General features: G+C 47.9%; 1 protein-coding gene across 16 annotated transcripts in view; it reads right to left on the reverse strand.

The window, feature by feature from the left end:
* The window catches only part of NCOR1 (nuclear receptor corepressor 1), a 1,251,773-nt gene that overhangs the window by 746,818 nt on the left and 487,293 nt on the right, over positions 1-17,662 (reverse strand). For all 16 annotated transcript variants that reach the window (XM_069226323.1, XM_069226317.1, XM_069226319.1 and 13 more), the window contains one exon: positions 8,241-8,367. In XM_069226323.1, the coding sequence (XP_069082424.1) occupies positions 8,241-8,367 (127 nt within the window). The remainder of the gene's footprint in view (positions 1-8,240; positions 8,368-17,662) is intronic.

The raw sequence follows: 17,662 nt of genomic DNA on the forward strand, positions 1-17,662 counted from the left end.
AGATGCCAACAAGTCTTGGTGGCTGCAAGACACGCGGTGCATAGGGGTACTGTCCAAAGTTGGACAGCTAGCAGAGAGGACCAAAAGGACTACTCTGGACCACCACCCGTGATGCAGGATCCACGCAGCTCAGGATTAGAGGAGATCCATGCAGCCGGTCGTTGTTGCAGTTGATGCCTTCAGATGCAAGGGAGTGACTTCTTCACTCCAAGGGAGATTCCTTCTTCCTTTTCCTGCAGGCTGAAGACTTGCCGCCCTGAGGGGATGCATAGCCGGGGAAATGTTGCAGAATCTGGAAGGAGCCGTAGAAACAATGTTGCAAGCACAGTCTTCGTTGTGGATGCAGATTGTCGGTTCTTGGACGGTCCAGTCGCAGTTCCAGTGGCTAAAATTAGAAGTAGAGGTTGCAGAAGTCTTGCTGGAATCTTGCAAGCCCAATTTGAGGGCCCATCTCAGAAGAAGACCCTAAATAGCCCTGAAAGGGGGATTGGTCGCTTAGTGTAGGAAAGTATGGCTACCCCCATTGTTACCCCCACTTTTTGACTATTTGTCAGTGTGTTTGACTGATTCGAAATCTCGGAGCGAGAGGAAACACGTCCGAACCCGACAGGAGAAAGAAGAGTTGATGCCCATGCGCACTGTAACCGAGAGGAGGAGTCACTCGATCCCTTGACTCCGAAAAGACTTCTTTGAAGAAAACACACCTCGAGCCCAACACTAGATGGCGGGATATGCACAGCATGTGTATCTGCAGCTACACATGCCATTGAACATATGGAAAATGTCACTTACCCAGTGTACATCTGTTCGTGGCATTAGTCGCTGCAGATTCACATGCTGTGCACATCCCGCCATCTAGTGTTGGGCTCGGAGTGTTACAAGTTGTTTTTCTTCGAAGAAGTCTTTTCGAGTCACGAGATCGAGGGACTCCTCCCATTTCGACTCCATTGCGCATGGGCGTCGACTCCATCTTAGATTGTTTTTCCCCGCAGAGGGTGAGGTAGGAGTTGTGTATACTAGTATTAGTGCCCATGCAATGGAGTGAATACGTATGTACATAATGCAGTTTAAAGTAATATATTTACAAATTTACAAATGTTCAAGATCAACTTCTAAACGGCTACAGGCTCCCGGGGAGGCGGGTGGGCGCATGTGAATCTGCAGCGACTAATGCCACGAACAGATGTACACTGGGTAAGTGACATTTTCCGTTCGATGGCATGTGAAGCTGCAGATACACATGCTGTGCATAGACTAGTAAGCAGTTATCTCCCCAAAAGCGGTGGTTCAGCCCGTAGGAGTTGAAGTTGTTTGAAACAATGTTCGTAGTACTGCTTGACCTACTGTGGCTTGTTGTGCCGTTAACACATCTACACAGTAGTGTTTGGTAAATGTATGAGGCGTAGACCATGTAGCTGCCTTACATATTTTGGTCATTGGAATATTACCTAGAAAGGCCATGGTAGCACCTTTCTTTCTAGTTGAGTGTGCTTTTGGTGTAATAGGCAGTTCTCTTTTTGCTTTAATATAGCAGCTTTGAATACACTTAACTATCCATCTAGGAATGCCTTGTTTAGAAATTGGATTTCCTGTATGAGGTTTTTGGAAAGCAACAAATAATTGTTTTGTTTTCCGAATTAGTTTTGTTCTGTCAATGTAGTACATTAACGCTCTTTTGATGTCTAATGTATGTAGTGCTCTCTCAGCTACGGAATCTGGCTTTGGGAAGAACACTGGTAATTCCACTGTTTGATTCAAGTGAAACGGTGATATAACCTTTGGTAAAAATTTAGGATTTGTCCGTAGAACTACTTTATGCTTGTGTATTTGAATAAATGGTTCTTGTATGGTAAACGCTTGAATCTCACTCACTCTTCTTAGAGATGTGATGGCAATTAAAAATGCAACTTTCCATGTTAAGTATTGCATTTCACAAGAGTGCATGGGCTCAAAAGGTGGACCCATGAGTCGTGTTAAGACAATGTTGAGGTTCCATGAAGGAACTGGTGGTGTTCTTGGTGGTATAATTCTCTTTAGGCCTTCCATAAATGCTTTTATGACTGGAATCCTAAATAGTGAAGTTGAGTGCGTAATTTGCAGGTAAGCTGAAATTGCGGTAAGATGTATCTTTATGGATGAAAAAGCTAGTTTTGACTTTTGCAAATGTAGTAAGTATCCTACAATGTCTTTGGCAGATGCGTGTAAGGGTTGAATTTGATTATTATGGCAGTAATAAACAAATCCTTTCCACTTATTTGCATAGCAATGTCTAGTGGTAGGTTTTCTAGCTTGTTTTATGACTTCCATACATTCTTGTGTAAGGTCTAGGTGTCCGAATTCTAGGACTTCAGGAGCCAAATGGCTAGATTCAGCGATGCTGGATTTGGATGTCTGATTTGTTGTTTGTGTTGTGTTAACAGATCTGGTCTGTTTGGTAGTTTGACATGAGGCACTACTGAGAGGTCTAGTAGTGTTGTGTACCACGGTTGTCTTGCCCATGTTGGCGCTATTAGTATGAGTTTGAGTTTGTTTTGACTCAATTTGTTTACCAGATATGGAAGGAGTGGGAGAGGGGGGAAAAGCGTAAGCAAATATCCCTGACCAGCTCATCCATAATGCATTGCCCTAAGACTGATCTTGTGGGAACCTGGATGCGAAGTTTTGGCATTTTGCGTTTTCTTTTGTTGCAAATAGATCTATTTGTGGTGTTCCCCAATTCTGGAAGTAAGTGTTTAGTATTTGTGGGTGTATCTCCCATTCGTGGATCTGTTGGTGATCTCGAGAGAGATTGTCTGCTAACTGGTTCTGAATTCCTGGAATAAATTGTGCTATTAGGCGAATGTGGTTGTGAATCGCCCAATGCCATATTTTCTGTGCCAGGAGACACAACTGTGTTGAGTGTGTCCCTCCCTGTTTGTTTAGGTAATACATTGTTGTCATGTTGTCTGTTTTGACAAGAATGTGTTTGTGGCTTATTATGGGTTGAAATGCTTTCAGCGCTAGAAATACTGCTAATAGTTCTAAGTGATTTATGTGAAACTGTTTTGGCTGATTGTCCCATTGTCCCTGGATGCTGTGTTGATTGAGGTGTGCTCCCCACCCTATCATGGAGGCATCTGTTGTTATCACGTATTGTGGCACTGGGTCTTGGAAAGGCCGCCCTTGGTTTAAATTTATACTGTTATACCACTGAAGCGAGGTGTATGTTTGGCGGTCTATCAACACCAGATCTAGAAGTTGACCCTGTGCTTGTGACCATTGTGACGCTAGGCACTGTTGTAAGGGCCTCATATGTAACCTTGCGTTTGGGACAATGGCTATGCATGAGGACATCATGCCTAGTAGTTTCATCACCATTTTGACTTGTATCTTTTGTTTTGGATACATGGCCTGTATTACATTGTGAAAAGCCTGAACCCTTTGTGAGCTTGGAGTGGCAATCCCTTTTGCTGTGTTGATTGTTGCCCCTAAGTATTGCTGTGTTTGACACGGCAGAAGGTGTGACTTTGTGTAGTTGATTGAGAAACCTAACTTGTGTAGGGTTTCTATGACGTACTTTGTGTGTTGTGAACACTGCTGTAGCGTGCTGGTTTTGATTAACCAATCGTCTAGGTACGGGAATACATGTATTTGCTGCCTTCTGATATGTGCAGCTACTACTGCCAGGCATTTTGTAAAAACTGTTGGCGCAGTTGTTATTCCGAATGGCAACACCTTGAATTGGTAATGTACCCCTTGGAATACAAACCTTAAGTACTTTCTGTGTGAAGGATGTATCAGTATATGGAAATATGCATCCTTTAAGTCTAGTTTTGTCATGTAGTCTTGTTGTTTGAGCAGTGGGATTACGTCCTGTAATGTCACCATGTGAAAGTGATCTGATTCGATGTAAGTATTTAATGTTCTGAGATCTAGAATAGGTCTTAGACTCTTGTCTTTTTTGGGTATGAGAAAATACAGAGTGTAAACTCCTGTCCCTTTTTGTTGGTTTGGTACTAATTCTATTGCTTCTTTCAGTAGCAAAGCCTGAACTTCTAGTCCTAGAAGATCTATATGTTGTTTCGACATATTGTGTGTTTCGGTGGGACGTTTGGAGGGAATTTGAGAAATTCTATGCAATAACCATGTTGGATAATTGCTAGGACCCAAGTGTCCGTTGTTATTTCCTCCCAATGTTTGTAAAACTTGGTTAGACTCCCCGCCACAGGTGTTGTGTGTTGGGGATTTGTGACTTGGAAGTCACTGTTTGGTTTGAGGAGTTTTGGGGCTTTGGAACTTTCCTCTATTCCTTTGAAATTGTCCCCCTCTAAATTGTCCCCGAAAACTTCCCCGCTGATACTGGCTCTGGTAAGTTGGTCTTGTTTGTGAGGTTGTGGGTTCTATGCTTTGTCTTTGAAACCCCCCTCGAAACTGTGTCTTTCTAAATGTGCCTCTGCTCTGTGGGGAGTAGAGTGCGCCCATGGCTTTGGCCGTGTCCGTATCTTTTTTCAGTTTTTCAATCGCAGTGTCCACCTCCGGCCCAAACAACTGCTGTCCGTTGAATGGCATACTCAGCACAGCTTGCTGTATCTCTGGTTTAAATCCTGATGTACGCAGTCATGCATGTCTCCTTATTGTTACTGCTGTGTTGACACTTCTAGCAGCTGTATCTGCAGCATCTATTGCTGACCGTATCTGATTGTTGGAGATACTCTGTCCTTCTTCTACAACTTGCTGCGCTCGCTTTTGGAACTCCTTGGGCAAATGTTCTATAAAGTGTTGCATGTCGCCCCAATGGACCCTATCGTATCTGGCCAGCAAAGCCTGTGAATTTGCAATACGCCACTGGTTTGCTGCCTGCGCTGCTACCTTTTTGCCTGCTGCGTCGAATTTTCGACTTTCTTTATCTGGAGGTGGTGCATCTCCTGAAGTATGTGAGTTCGCTCTCTTGCGCGCTGCCCCTACTACAACTGAGTCTGGTGTTAGCTGTTGTGTGATGTAAACGGGGTCTGTTGGTGGCGGTTTATATTTTTTCTCCACTCTTGGAGTAATGGCCCTTCCTTTTACAGGCTCCTCAAACACTTGTTTGGAGTGTTTTAACATTCCGGGGAGCATGGGGAGACTCTGATATTGGCTGTGTGTGGACGACAGTGTGTTAAAAAGGAAGTCGTCTTCTATGGGCTCTGTATGCAGGCTGACATTATGAAATGCCGCTGCTCTCGACACCACCTGTGCGTATGCTGTACTATCCTCTGGTGGCGACAGTCTAGCTGGATAACATTCTGGACTATTATCTGACACTGGTGCGTCATAAAGGTCCCATGCGTCAGTGTCATCTTGACTCATTGTTGTATGCGTTGGTGATTGCATCATTGGTGGAGTGGCTACTGGTGATGGTTGCGGAGAGCGTTGTGGAGATGGCGGCGGGGTTACTTGTTTAGCCACCTTTGCTTGTGGCTGCTTGTCTTTTTCTTGGAAGGCAAGTTTGCGTTTCATTCTAATTGAAAGGAGAGTACTGATCTTCCCTGTTTATTTTTGGATATGGAGCCTTCTTTGTGTGTAGTCCGGCTCTATTGCCTCCAATTCCTGTCCAAATCTATGTGTCTTCATTGTGTGGACAGTCCTTGTTCCTCAGTGTAGGAACTTGTTTTCGGTTCCGAGGCCGGATGTTTCGGTATCGAAACCTTTTCGGCTGCTTTTTTTGGTTCCGACGAAATTCTCTTTACTTTCGGCGTCGTGGTCTCTCGTGCGTACCCATTTCGGTGCCGCTTTCTCGGTGCCGAATCTGCTCGGAGCCATTATCTCGGGCCCGAGAATGCTGCGTGGCGGTATCTCGACCGGAGTCAGATGACTTCGTCACCAGCGTGCCCTTTTTCGGTGCCAATGATCGGTCACCTATTTTTCGGGTTAAGCCATGGCCTGTTTGCGGTGGCGTCCCCTGGGCTTTAGTAGTCTTTACGTGAGTTTTTTGTTTCGACGTCTTACTCACGGTTTTCGGCGTTTCTTCGGGATCGACCTCATCGGAGTCCGATTCGTGGATGGAGAATGCTTCTTCATCCTCCTCGAAACGCCCTTGTCGCGCCGACGCCATTTGCAGTCTTCTTGCTCTTCGGTCTCTTAGTGTCTTTCAGGACCGAAACGCTTGACAGGCTTCACAAGTATCCTCCTTGTGTTCTGGCGACAAACACAAGTTACAGACCAGGTGCTGATCTGTATATGGATACTTGTTATTGCATTTTGGACAGAAGCGGAATGGGGTCTGTTCCAACAGCCTTGAAGAGACACATGGCCGGGCCGACCAGGCCCCGACGGGGGATCGAAAAAACCCCGAAGGGCCACTGGAGCTCTTCAAATGTCGGTGTCGATCTGTTGTAACTAACCCGATACCGAATGCAAACTATACCGACGATTTTTCCGAGATTCTAACTAACTTTCCGACCCGAAACACGGAGAGAAAAGGAACACGTCCGAACCCGATGGCGGAAAAAAAACAATCTAAGATGGAGTCGACGCCCATGCGCAATGGAGTCGAAATGGGAGGAGTCCCTCGATCTCGTGACTCGAAAAGACTTCTTTGAAGAAAAACAACTTGTAACACTCCGAGCCCAACACCAGATGGCGGCATGTGCACAGCATGTGTATCTGCAGCTACACATGCCATTGAACACATATATATGTATATATATAGAAACACTTAACTTCGGCAATTCCCTTGCCGCTCCTAATCGCCAATGGTGCCTGGATAAGACGCGCGCCACCACGTCTGACATACAAACACAACCTTATTTTTTAATAAGGCAACCGGCACTCCGTGAATGTGCAGATCTAAGGTTTAATACAAACAAACAGGAACGCGTTTCGGCGTCTCCGCCTTTCTCAACCTGTGTGACTAGTGTGGAACTTGATTCACTGGCTAAGTTCCAGAAACGGGTAACTGCCTAGATCCCCAAGAAAAGGCCTAAAATGGCATCATTGACTTTATTAGGGTGGTGGCCATTGTTATTTTATTGAAGGCTTTCAGGATACCAGCTTTTGGGAGGTGGTGACATCTTTTATTTTAACTGTGAGTACCAGAAAATGCTGCTGAAGCTTCAGGCCACTCGGACTTCCAGTCTGGTGGCCACAGCTGGCCTAAATCTACAACTGGGACAAGAGTTCCCATAACTGTATCCCCCGTACAAGTGCAGAGCACATTTAAAGAGAAAAAGTCATACAACTACTAGCGGCTTAACCTTTAACAAATATAACCGTAGAATAACAATGATCACACTTAACAGCTTTGTTGCAAACATTAGGATCATTACCAAAGAGACCTACACACCAACCATCATACACTTTTTTGGGAATCAAGACAATCTATTTTGTAAGGCTTTCTATATAGTATTTAAGGCTCATCTTTAACAGTATATTACCAATCTGAGCGGTACGTAACTGCTGATTCTGTGCAAGCTACATCAAGTAACAAAGCATCGAAAATTTCAGTATATTCTGCTGCTCCTATTCACACATTACTTGTTCAGTGTGCAAAGAAAACTTTCTTGCTGTCTGTTGTATGTTGCATTACTGCCTGTAATGTATATGTTCTGTGTGTCATGATGACACTGATTGCTACTTTAATCTTCGTTGTCTGTGGCTCTAGTGTGCATAAGCTTGAACTGCTGGGTAAGCATTTACGCCCAGCCTGCTTGAAAGCGGACTAGTCACTATTGATTTTAGATCAAGCTTTATCACTGACAGTGCTTTTCTGAAATTATGTTCCATAACTAGGGGACCACTTGTAGTAGCAGTTTTTTCTTTCAGACGAACCAACATAATAGTGCAGGCATGGATTGGGTGAATGTCACCTAGATATGACAATGCGATGCTATGTGGGTCAGCTGCTGGAATCGATCAGTGGTGGAGTTTCGAAGCATCACATACAGGATTTGATGGGGAAAAAAGAATTGAGATAAAAACAGCCACAAAAAGAAATCAAGAAATGCAAATTGATATTTGAGCAATGTTTGAACACAAGAGAATCGGGTTGTGATCCACAGTGTTCAACAGGACCTATGAGGCAAGGGAGGGCATTTAAACAGGACATGAAGCTCAGATGTATACACTTCTATTCATATTGATCAAACTAGAACATTACAACTCAGCAGGACATTCATGTCTACCTCTAGCACTATGCTAGAATTACTACCATTACAGTGAGTTATCTTTTCAATGTGACTGGTCCCTTCCCACAAGCACCAGAGTAGGGATTTGCAACTGCATACCATCACTCTCCTCCTGGTTCTCCTCTTCAATCGAACCTTCATTGTCATCATCTTCCAGTGCGGAGACTGTTGAAGCAATGCTATCACACTGAGACACATCTCGTTCTTCACGTGGCCGTCGAGCAGTCTACCGGAAAGAAAAGGAAGTCTTGGTCAGTAATCTTTCTTGTTTTGAGAAGGCAAGTGATTTCGGACCTATGTTCATCTTGGAAACATTGTTTTGTTGAAGCGAGATGCCAATATAAGCCAAACTTTACAAGGCAATTTGGTGCTCCTGGGAAAAAAATATAAATGAAAAACCTGGGCAATTTGTGCTTTAAAAACAAATGAGACCATTAAGCAAGAGTTCCTCTAAAGAAACTTTTTAATGTGATTTGAATAATGTTTATTATTTAGTTATGTCAATGCAAATCTTGGTTACAGAATTTCAAAACAGGACAGAATGGAAGGCTAATCCCCATTCAGAGTTGGCAGCTTGCATCCAACTCCAATGCAGATTGCAAGCAATGTTCATTAACTTCAAAAATAATAAGTAGATCGACACAGGTGGTCCCAAACAGGCACACAAAATACACCCTCAGCGGCACAGGGGCACCAGGGTGCAGTGTGCAAAGTAGGTGTCGGGCTGTAGATTGTTATCAATGGAGAGATCTCGGGCCAGCCACTGACTGGGATAGAATGAGGGCTGCCTGCTGGTCACTCCTGCACCGGTAGTTGGTTCCTCTTGGGCCTGGGGGCTGCGGGTGCAGTAGTTCTTCCAGGCGTGGGGTTCCTTTGTTACCTGGCAGTCACGGTCAGGGGGAGCCTCTGGATCCTTTCTGCAGGTGTCACTGTGGGGGTGCAGGGAAGTCATCTCAGGGTGTCCACGTCGTGGGAGTCGCCCGAAGGTCCTCTCTGCGGTGTTGGTTCTTCTGGACATGAGCCGGGGGTGTTGGGTGCAGAGTGTGGAGACTCAAGCTTCCGGAGTGAGGCTGGAGTCTCTTTAAAGATGGTTTCTTTGTTGCAGTTTTGAACAGAGCTGCTGTCCACTGGAGTTTCTTGGTCCTTTAGGTGCAGGTCAGTCCTGAGTCCTTAGAGGTCGCTGGTCCCACTGGATGCACCGATGTGCAGGTTCTCTGAGTCGGGAGACAGGCCGGTAGGGCTGAGGCCAAGTCAGTTGTCATCTCCTTCGTCTCTGTGGGTCTTTCAGGTCAGCAGACCTTGCTTCAGGTTGCAGGAATCTGATTTCCTGGATTCAGGGTCACCCCTAAATACTCAATTTAGGGGTGGCTACACCCTCTTTGTGCCTACTACCTGTGGGGAAGGGGGCACATCCCTAAGCCTATTGGGGGGAATCCTCCAAAACAAGATGGAGGATTTCCTAAGTCAGGGGTCACCTCAACTCAGGACACCTTAGGGGCTTGTCCTGACTGGTGGGTGACTCCTCCTTGTTTTTCTCATGATCTACTCTGGACTTGCCGCCAAAAGTGGGGGCTGTGTCCGAAGGGGCGGGCATCTCCACTAGCTGGAGTGCCCTGGGGCGCTGTAACACCAGGCTTGAGCCTTTGAGGCTCACCGCCAGGTGTTACAGTTCCTGCAGGGGGAGGTGAGAAGCACCTCCACCCAGTACAGGCTTTGTTCCTGGCCACAGAGTGACAAAGGCACTCACCCCATATGGCCAGAAACCCATCTAGATGTGGCAGGCTGGCAGAAACTGGTCAGCCTAACACTAGTAACTGGACTGGTATACAGGGGGCATCTCTAAGATACCCTCTGTGTGCATTGTTCAATAAATCCCACACTGACATCAATGTGGATTTCTTGTGCTGAGAAGTTTGATACCAAATTTCCCAGTATTCAGTGTAGCCATTATGGAACTGTGGAGTTTGTGTTTGACAAACTCCCAGACCATATACTCTTTATGGCTACACTGCACTTACAATGTCTAAGGATTGGCTTAGACACTGTAGGGGCATAGTGCTCATGCAGCTATGCCCTCACCTGTGGTATAGTGCACCCTGCTTTAGGGCTGTAAGGCCTGCTAGAGGGGTGACTTACCTATGCCACAGGCAGTGGGTTGTGAGCATGGCACTCTGAGGGGAGTGCCATGTCATCTAGTCTTTTTCTCCCCACCAGCACACACAAGCTGTGAGGCAGTTTGCATGTACTAATTGAGGGGTCCCTATGGTGGCATAATACATGTTGCAGCCCTTAGAGACCTTCTCTGGCCACAGGGCCCTTGGTACCAGGGGTACCATGTATAAAGGACTTATCTGTGTGCCAGGGCTGTGCCAATTGTGGAGACAAAGGTTCAGTTTAGGGAAAGAACACTGGTGCTGGGGCCTGATTAGCAGGGTCCCAGCACACTAATCACAACTAGCATCAACAAAAGGCAAAAAGCTAGGGGGTAACCATGCCATGAGATGCATTTTCCTACACAGGAGAAGAGTGGAATCCCAAAAGGTAAGAACCTAGAAGATCCCCAACGGCCGGGTGCAGAGAGGTACATTACCCAGTTCTCCCATAGCTAACACGGGGACATCGCGGTTGGAGAATGAAGTTGGTAGAGAGGACCAAGGGGATTACTATAGACCACCAACTGTGATGCAGCATCCACGCCGTTCTGGCGGGGAGAAGATCCATGCAGCCGCACGTCGTTGCAGTTTGTGCCTGCGGAGATGTAGGGGAGTGACTGCTTCGCTCCAATGCAGATTCCTTTGTGCTTCTTGTGCAGGCTAAAGACTCGTCACCCTAAGAGGATGCACAGCCAGGGAAATGTTGTGGTTGCTGGAAGGAGCCGGAGAAGCAATGTTGCAGAGTGGAGTCGTCACTGGAGTTGCAGATTGTAGGTTCATGAAGGGTCCAGTTGCAGTCCTGGTGGCCAGATGCTGAAGTAAACAATGCAGAGGAGTACTGCTGGAATCTTGCACGTCAAATTTGAAGACCCACCCTGGAGGGAAACCCTAAATAGCATTTGGAAAGGGGGATTGTCACATAGCAGGTTGACCATCTATCAGGAGGGGGCTGTGCCGTCACTCAGATGCTCCCAGGGGCCTCTGCCCACCTTGGATTCAAGATGGCAGAACCAAGTGGCCACCTGGAGGAGCTCTGGGTACCACCCCTGGGGTGATGATGGACAGGGGAGTGGTTACTCCCCATTCCATTGACCAGTTTTATGCATGAGCAGGGACTGGGGTGGTCCCTGGACTGGTGCAAACTGCTTTATGCAAGGAGGGCACCAAATGTGCCCTTCAAAGCATACCAGTGGCTTGGGGAGGCTACCCCTCCCACGCCATGTAACACCTATTTCCAAAGGGAGAGGGTGTTGCCTCCATCTCCCACAGGAAATCCTTTGTTCTACCTTCCCCTGCCTGAGCTAGTCAAGCAGGAGGAGGGCAGAAACCTATCTGAGGGGTGGCAGCGGCGCGGTCTGCCCGAAAACCCCAGAAGACTAATAGGAGCAATGCTGGGGGTCCTCTAATGGGCCCCCAGAGTGCATGGAATCATGTAACCAATACTGGCAACAGTACTGGGTTTGATTGCTACATGTTTGATACCAAACATGCCTAGGTTTGAAGTTACCATTATGTAGCTGGACACAGGTAGTTACCCATGTCCAGTACACAGGAAAAACAGCTTCCCTGCACTTGCAAAGTCCAGTGCAATGTGGCTAGAGTTCGTGGGGGTACCCTCACACACGGGTATCTGCACCCTGTCCTCTGGGCTAGGAGGGCATACCATAGGGGTAACTTAGTCACCCGGTGCAGTGACCTGTAGTGAAAGGATGCTTGCACCTTTTCACGCAGGCTGCAATAACAGGCTGGCAAAAACATTTTGCATGGACTCCTATGGGTGGCACAATACATGCTGCAGCCCATGGAGAACCCCTGGTACCCAATGCCCTGGGTACCTAAGTACCATTTACTATGGACTTATATGGGGGCACCAGTATGCCAACTGTGGGGTGTGCAAAGTCCTAAGCAACCAAATTTAGAAGGAGAGGGCACAATGACTGGGGTCCTAGTTAGCAGGATCCCAGTGAAAACAGTCCAAGCATACTGACAGTAGGCAAAACGTGGGGGTAGCCATGCCAAAAAACAAAAGGGTACTGATGCCAGTGTGGAATTTATTGTGAAATACACCCAGAGGGCATCTTAGAGACGCCCCCCGAATACCAGTCTGACTCCTAGTGCTAGGCTGACCAGTTTCTACCAGCCTGCCACAACTAGACGGGTTTCTGGCCACATGGGGAGTGCCTTTGTCACACTGTGGCCAGGAACAAAGCCTGTACTGGGTGGAGGTGTTTCTCACCTCCCCCTGCAGGAACTGTAACACCTCAAAGGCTCACCCCTTTTTGTTACAGCGCCCCAAGGCATCCCAGTTAGCGGAGATGCCCGCCCCCTCCGGCCATTGCCCCCACTTTTGGCGGCAAGGCTGGAGGAGATAATGAGAAAAACAAGGAGGAGTCACTGTAGGAAGTTGGCTCTGTATGTGCTATTTCAAAGTAAGGAATAGCATGCACAGAGTCCAAGGGTTCCCCTTAGAGGTAAAATAGTGGTAAAAAGAGATAATACTAAGGCTCTATTTTGTGGTAGTGTGGTCGAGCAGTAGGCTTATCCAAGGAGTAGTGTTAAGCATTTGTTGGACATACACATAGACAATAAATGAGGTACACACACTCAGAGACAAATCCAGCCAATAGGTTTTGTATAGAAAAATATCTTTTCTTAGTTTATTTTAAGAACCACAGGTTCAAATTTAACATGTAATATCTTGTTTGAAAGGTATTGCAGGTAAGTACATTAGGAACTTTGAATCATTTCAATTGCATGTATACTTTTCAAGTTATTCACAAATAGCTATTTCAAAAGTGGACACTTAGTGCAATTTTCACAGTTCCTGGGGGAGGTAAGTTTTTGTTAGTTTTACCAGGTAAGTAAGGCACGTACAGGGTTCAGTTCTTGGTCCAAGGTAGCCCACCGTTAGGGGTTCAGAGCAACCCCAAAGTTACCACACCAGCAGCTCAGGGCCGGTCAGGTGCAGAGTTCAAAGTGGTGCCCAAAACGCATAGGCTGCAATGGAGAGAAGGGGGTGCCCCGGTTCCAGTCTGCCAGCAGGTAAGTACCCGCGTCTTCGGAGGGCAGACCAGGGGGGTTTTGTAGGGCACCGGGGGGGGACACAAGCCCACACAGAAATTTCACCCTCAGCGGCGCGGGGCCAGCCGGGTGCAGTTTTAGAACAAGCGTCGGGTTCGCAATGGAAGTCAATGAGAGATCAAGGGATCTCTTCAGCGCTGCAGGCAGGCAAGGGGGGGCTTCCTCGGGGAAACCTCCACTTGGGCAAGGGAGAGGGACTCCTGGGGGTCACTTCTGCAGTGAAAGTCCAGTCCTTCAGGTCCTGGGGGCTGCGGGTGCAGGGTCTTTTCCAGGCGTCGGGACTTAGGTTTCAGAGAGTCGCGGTCAGGGGAAGCCTCGGGATTCCCTCTGCAGGCGGCGCTGTGGGGGCTCAGGGGGGACAGGTTTTGGTACTCACAGTCGTAGAGTAGTCCGGGGGTCCTCCCTGAGGTGTTGGTTCTCCACCAGCCGAGTCGGGGTCGCCGGGTGCAGTGTTGCAAGTCTCACGCTTCTTGCGGGGAGATTGCAGGGTTCTTTAAAGCTGCTCCTTTGGATAAAGTTGCAGTCTTTTTGGAGCAGGTCCGCTGTCCTCGGGAGTTTCTTGTCGTCGTCGAAGCAGGGCAGTCCTCAGAGGATTCAGAGGTCGCTGGTCCCTTTGGAAGGCGTCGCTGGAGCAGAGTTCTTTGGAAGGCAGGAGACAGGCCGGTGAGTTTCTGGAGCCAAGGCAGTTGTTGTCTTCTGGTCTTCCTCTGCAGGGGTTTTCAGCTAGGCAGTCCTTCTTGTTGCAGGAATCTAGTTTCTAGGTTCAGGGAGAGCCCTTAAATACTAAGTTTAAGGGCGTGTTTAGGTCTGGGGGGTTAGTAGCCAATGGCTACTAGCCCTGAGGGTGGGTACACCCTCTTTGTGCCTCCTCCCAAGGGGAGGGGGTCACATTCCTATCCCTATTGGGGGAATCCTCCTTCTACAAGATGGAGGATTTCTAAAAGTCAGAGTCACCTCAGCTCAGGACACCTTAGGGGCTGTCCTGACTGGCCAGTGACTCCTCCTTGTTTTTCTCATTATCTCTCCTGGACTTGCCGCCAAAAGTGGGGGCTGGGTCCAGGAGGCGGGCATCTCCTCTAGCTGGAGTGCCCTGGGGCATTGTAACACGAAGCTTGAGCCTTTGAAGCTCACTGCTAGGTGTTACAGTTCCTGCAGGGGGGAGGTGTGAAGCACCTCCACCCAGAGCAGGCTTTGTTTCTGTCCTCAGAGAGCACAAAGGCTCTCACCGCATGAGGTCAGACACTCGTCTCTCAGCAGCAGGCTGGCACAGACCAGTCAGTCCTGCACTGAACCATTGGGTAAAATACAGGGGGTATCTCTAAGATGCCCTCTGTGTGCATTTTTTAATAAATCCAACACTGGCATCAGTGTGGGTTTATTATTCTGAGAAGTTTGATACTAAACTTCCCAGTATTCAGTGTAGCCATTATGGAGCTGTGGAGTTCGTTTTTGACAGACTCCCAGCCCATATACTCTTATGGCTACCCTGCACTTACAATGTCTAAGGTTTTGCTTAGACACTGTAGGGGCATAGTGCTCATGCACATATGCCCTCACCTGTGGTATAGTGCACCCTGCCTTAGGGCTGTAAGGCCTACTAGAGGGGTGACTTACCTATGCCACAGGCAGTGGGAGGTTGGCATGGCACCCTGAGGGGAGTGCCATGTCGACTTAGTCATTTTCTCCCCATCAGCACACACAAGCTGGCAAGCAGTGTGTCTGTGCTGAGTGAGGGGTCCCTAGGGTGGCATAAGACATGCTGCAGCCCTTAGAGACCTTCCCTGGCATCAGGGCCCTTGGTACCAGGGGTACCAGTTACAAGGGATTTACCTAGGTGCCAGGGTTGTGCCAATTGTGGAAACAATGGTACATTTTAGGTGAAAGAACACCGGTGCTGGGGCCTGGTTAGCAGGGTCCCAGCACACTTCTCAGTCAAGTCAGCATCAGTATCAGGCAAAAAGTGGGGGGTAACTGCAACAGGGAGCCATTTCTTTACACAAGCCCCCCCCAGCCCACAGGCCAGGAGACTCAGCCAAAGCTGGGAGAGTCTTCCTAGTCTGTCAGGCGAGGAAGAGTAGAGGAAATAGGCTGGTTTGTTGCAGGGCCTACTCTGCCTTACATCCTCCTGTTCAGGTCATTCCCTCTGGGGAACTGACCCACTTCCACAGTGATAGGACCTAGTCTGAACTGCCTCTTGTCTGTGCTTTTTATGTCTTCACCCATTCTCTCTATTTTGGGGTTAGAGGTATCCACCTCTGCTAATCTTATCTTAGCCAGGGTCACCCCTAGCTTACCCAAAGAGATTACCCAGAGCTGGAGTAACCCCACCATGACCAACAGGGTCAGGGGGCCTAACTTGCTATTTGGCATGGGGTCAGACCACCATGCCAAGGATAGTGCAGCCATAAAGGCTAACACCCAGCAGAGGCCACTGACAGCTATCAGTGCCCAGAACCACACCTTTAGCTCTTCACCTACAAGGGAAGGGGCTAAGTTACAGGCTTCTTTGGGTTCAGGGTGCCTGTCTGCTGTATTAGAGTGGGGGGTTACCACATCTTGTAGTAAACACCCTTCTTCCACTCTTTCTTCTGTTAGCTGAGGAGCCACCCACTCAGGCTTAACAGTTGCCTGACTAGCCAGGACTTCTTGTGGGTCAGGTTGGACTTTATCAGAGCCACTTTTGGAGTTCTCCCCTACTGGAGCAGAATCTCCTTGGCTTGCTGGAACCTTGGCTAAAGGTTGTCCACCTTTCCTACTCTGTTTCCTTTTCTTTTTCTTCTGGGGCCTACTTGCGTTTACTGCAGAGGCAGGCACTCCAGAATCCTTGGGAGAGGACTGGCACTGAACCAGTTCCTCTCTTGGGCTCTGACTAACCTCTGGGTAGTCATTTCCAAGGAGACAATCAAGGGGGAGGTCTGTACTGACTACCACCCTTCTCCAGCTAAACGTCCCACCCACTTCTATGGGCACAAAAGCCACAGGCCTATCAGTGACCCTGTCTGGGCTAACTCTTACTCTGGCCATCTCACCTGGGATGTACTGGTTTGAGAACACCAGCCTGTCATGCACAATAGTGTGACTGGCACAAGTGTCTCTCAGGGCAGTGGCTGGGATTCCATTCACCAGTAGGTGGTGGAAGTGTCTACTTCCCTCTGGAATCTCCAACTCACCTGTTGGGCCCTTTTTCCAGTTGAAGGCTATGAAGACCTCCTCATCTGAGGAGTCATCCCCAATGGCTACACTGGTCACCCCTGGAATTTTGCTAGGGGGTTTGTTTTTGGGACAAGAAGTGTCCTTGGTGTGGTGCCCTGTCTGTTTACAGTTATGGCACCATGCCTTAGTGGCATCCCAGCTCTTACCCTGGTACCCACCTTTGTCTTGGGTTGTGTCTAGGCCCACCCACCTGGTCTGGTTTTTGGGGGCCTACAGGGGACTCTTTTTCTTTGTTTCTAGTGTCACCCACTTTCTCCTGGGGAGGCTTTGTAACCCCTTTCTTTTGGTCACCCCCAGTGGAAGTTTTGGTTACCCTAGTCTGGACCCAGTGGTCTGCCTTCTTTCCCAATTCTTGGGGAGAAATTGGACCTAGGTCTACCAGATACTGATGCAACTTTTCATTGAAGCAGTTACTTAAAATGTGTTCTTTCATAAACAAATTATAAAGCCCAACATAGTCATACACTTCATTTCCAGTTACCCAACCATCCAGTGTTTTCACTGAGTAGTCAACATAATCAACCCAGGTCTGGCTCGAGGATTTTTGAGCCCCCCTGAATCTAATTCTATACTCCTCAGTGGAGAATCCAAAGCCCTCAATCAGGGTACCCTTCATGAGGTCATAAGATTCTGCATCTTTTTTAGAGAGTGTGAGGAGTCTATCCCTACACTTTCCTGTGAACATTTCCCAAAGGAGAGCACCCCAGTGAGATTTGTTCACTTTTCTGGTTTCACAAGCCCTCTCAAAAGCTGTGAACCATTTGGTGATGTCATCACCATCTTCATATTTAGTTACAATCCCTTTGGGGATTTTCAACATGTCAGGAGAATCTCTGACCCTATTTATGTTGCTGCCACCATTGATGGGTCCTAGGCCCATCTCTTGTCTTTCCCTTTCTATGGCTAGGATCTGTTTTTCCAAAGCCAATCTTTTGGCCATCCTGGCTAACTGGATGTCCTCTTCACTGGAGTTATCCTCAGTGATTTCAGAGAGGCTGGACCCTCCTGTGAGGGAGCCAGCATCTCTGACTATTATTTTTGGAGTCAGGGCTTGAGAAGCCCTGTTCTCCCTAG

The sequence above is a fragment of the Pleurodeles waltl genome, chromosome 3_1 (assembly GCF_031143425.1).
Source record: "Pleurodeles waltl isolate 20211129_DDA chromosome 3_1, aPleWal1.hap1.20221129, whole genome shotgun sequence".
Lineage (NCBI taxonomy): Eukaryota > Metazoa > Chordata > Amphibia > Caudata > Salamandridae > Pleurodeles > Pleurodeles waltl.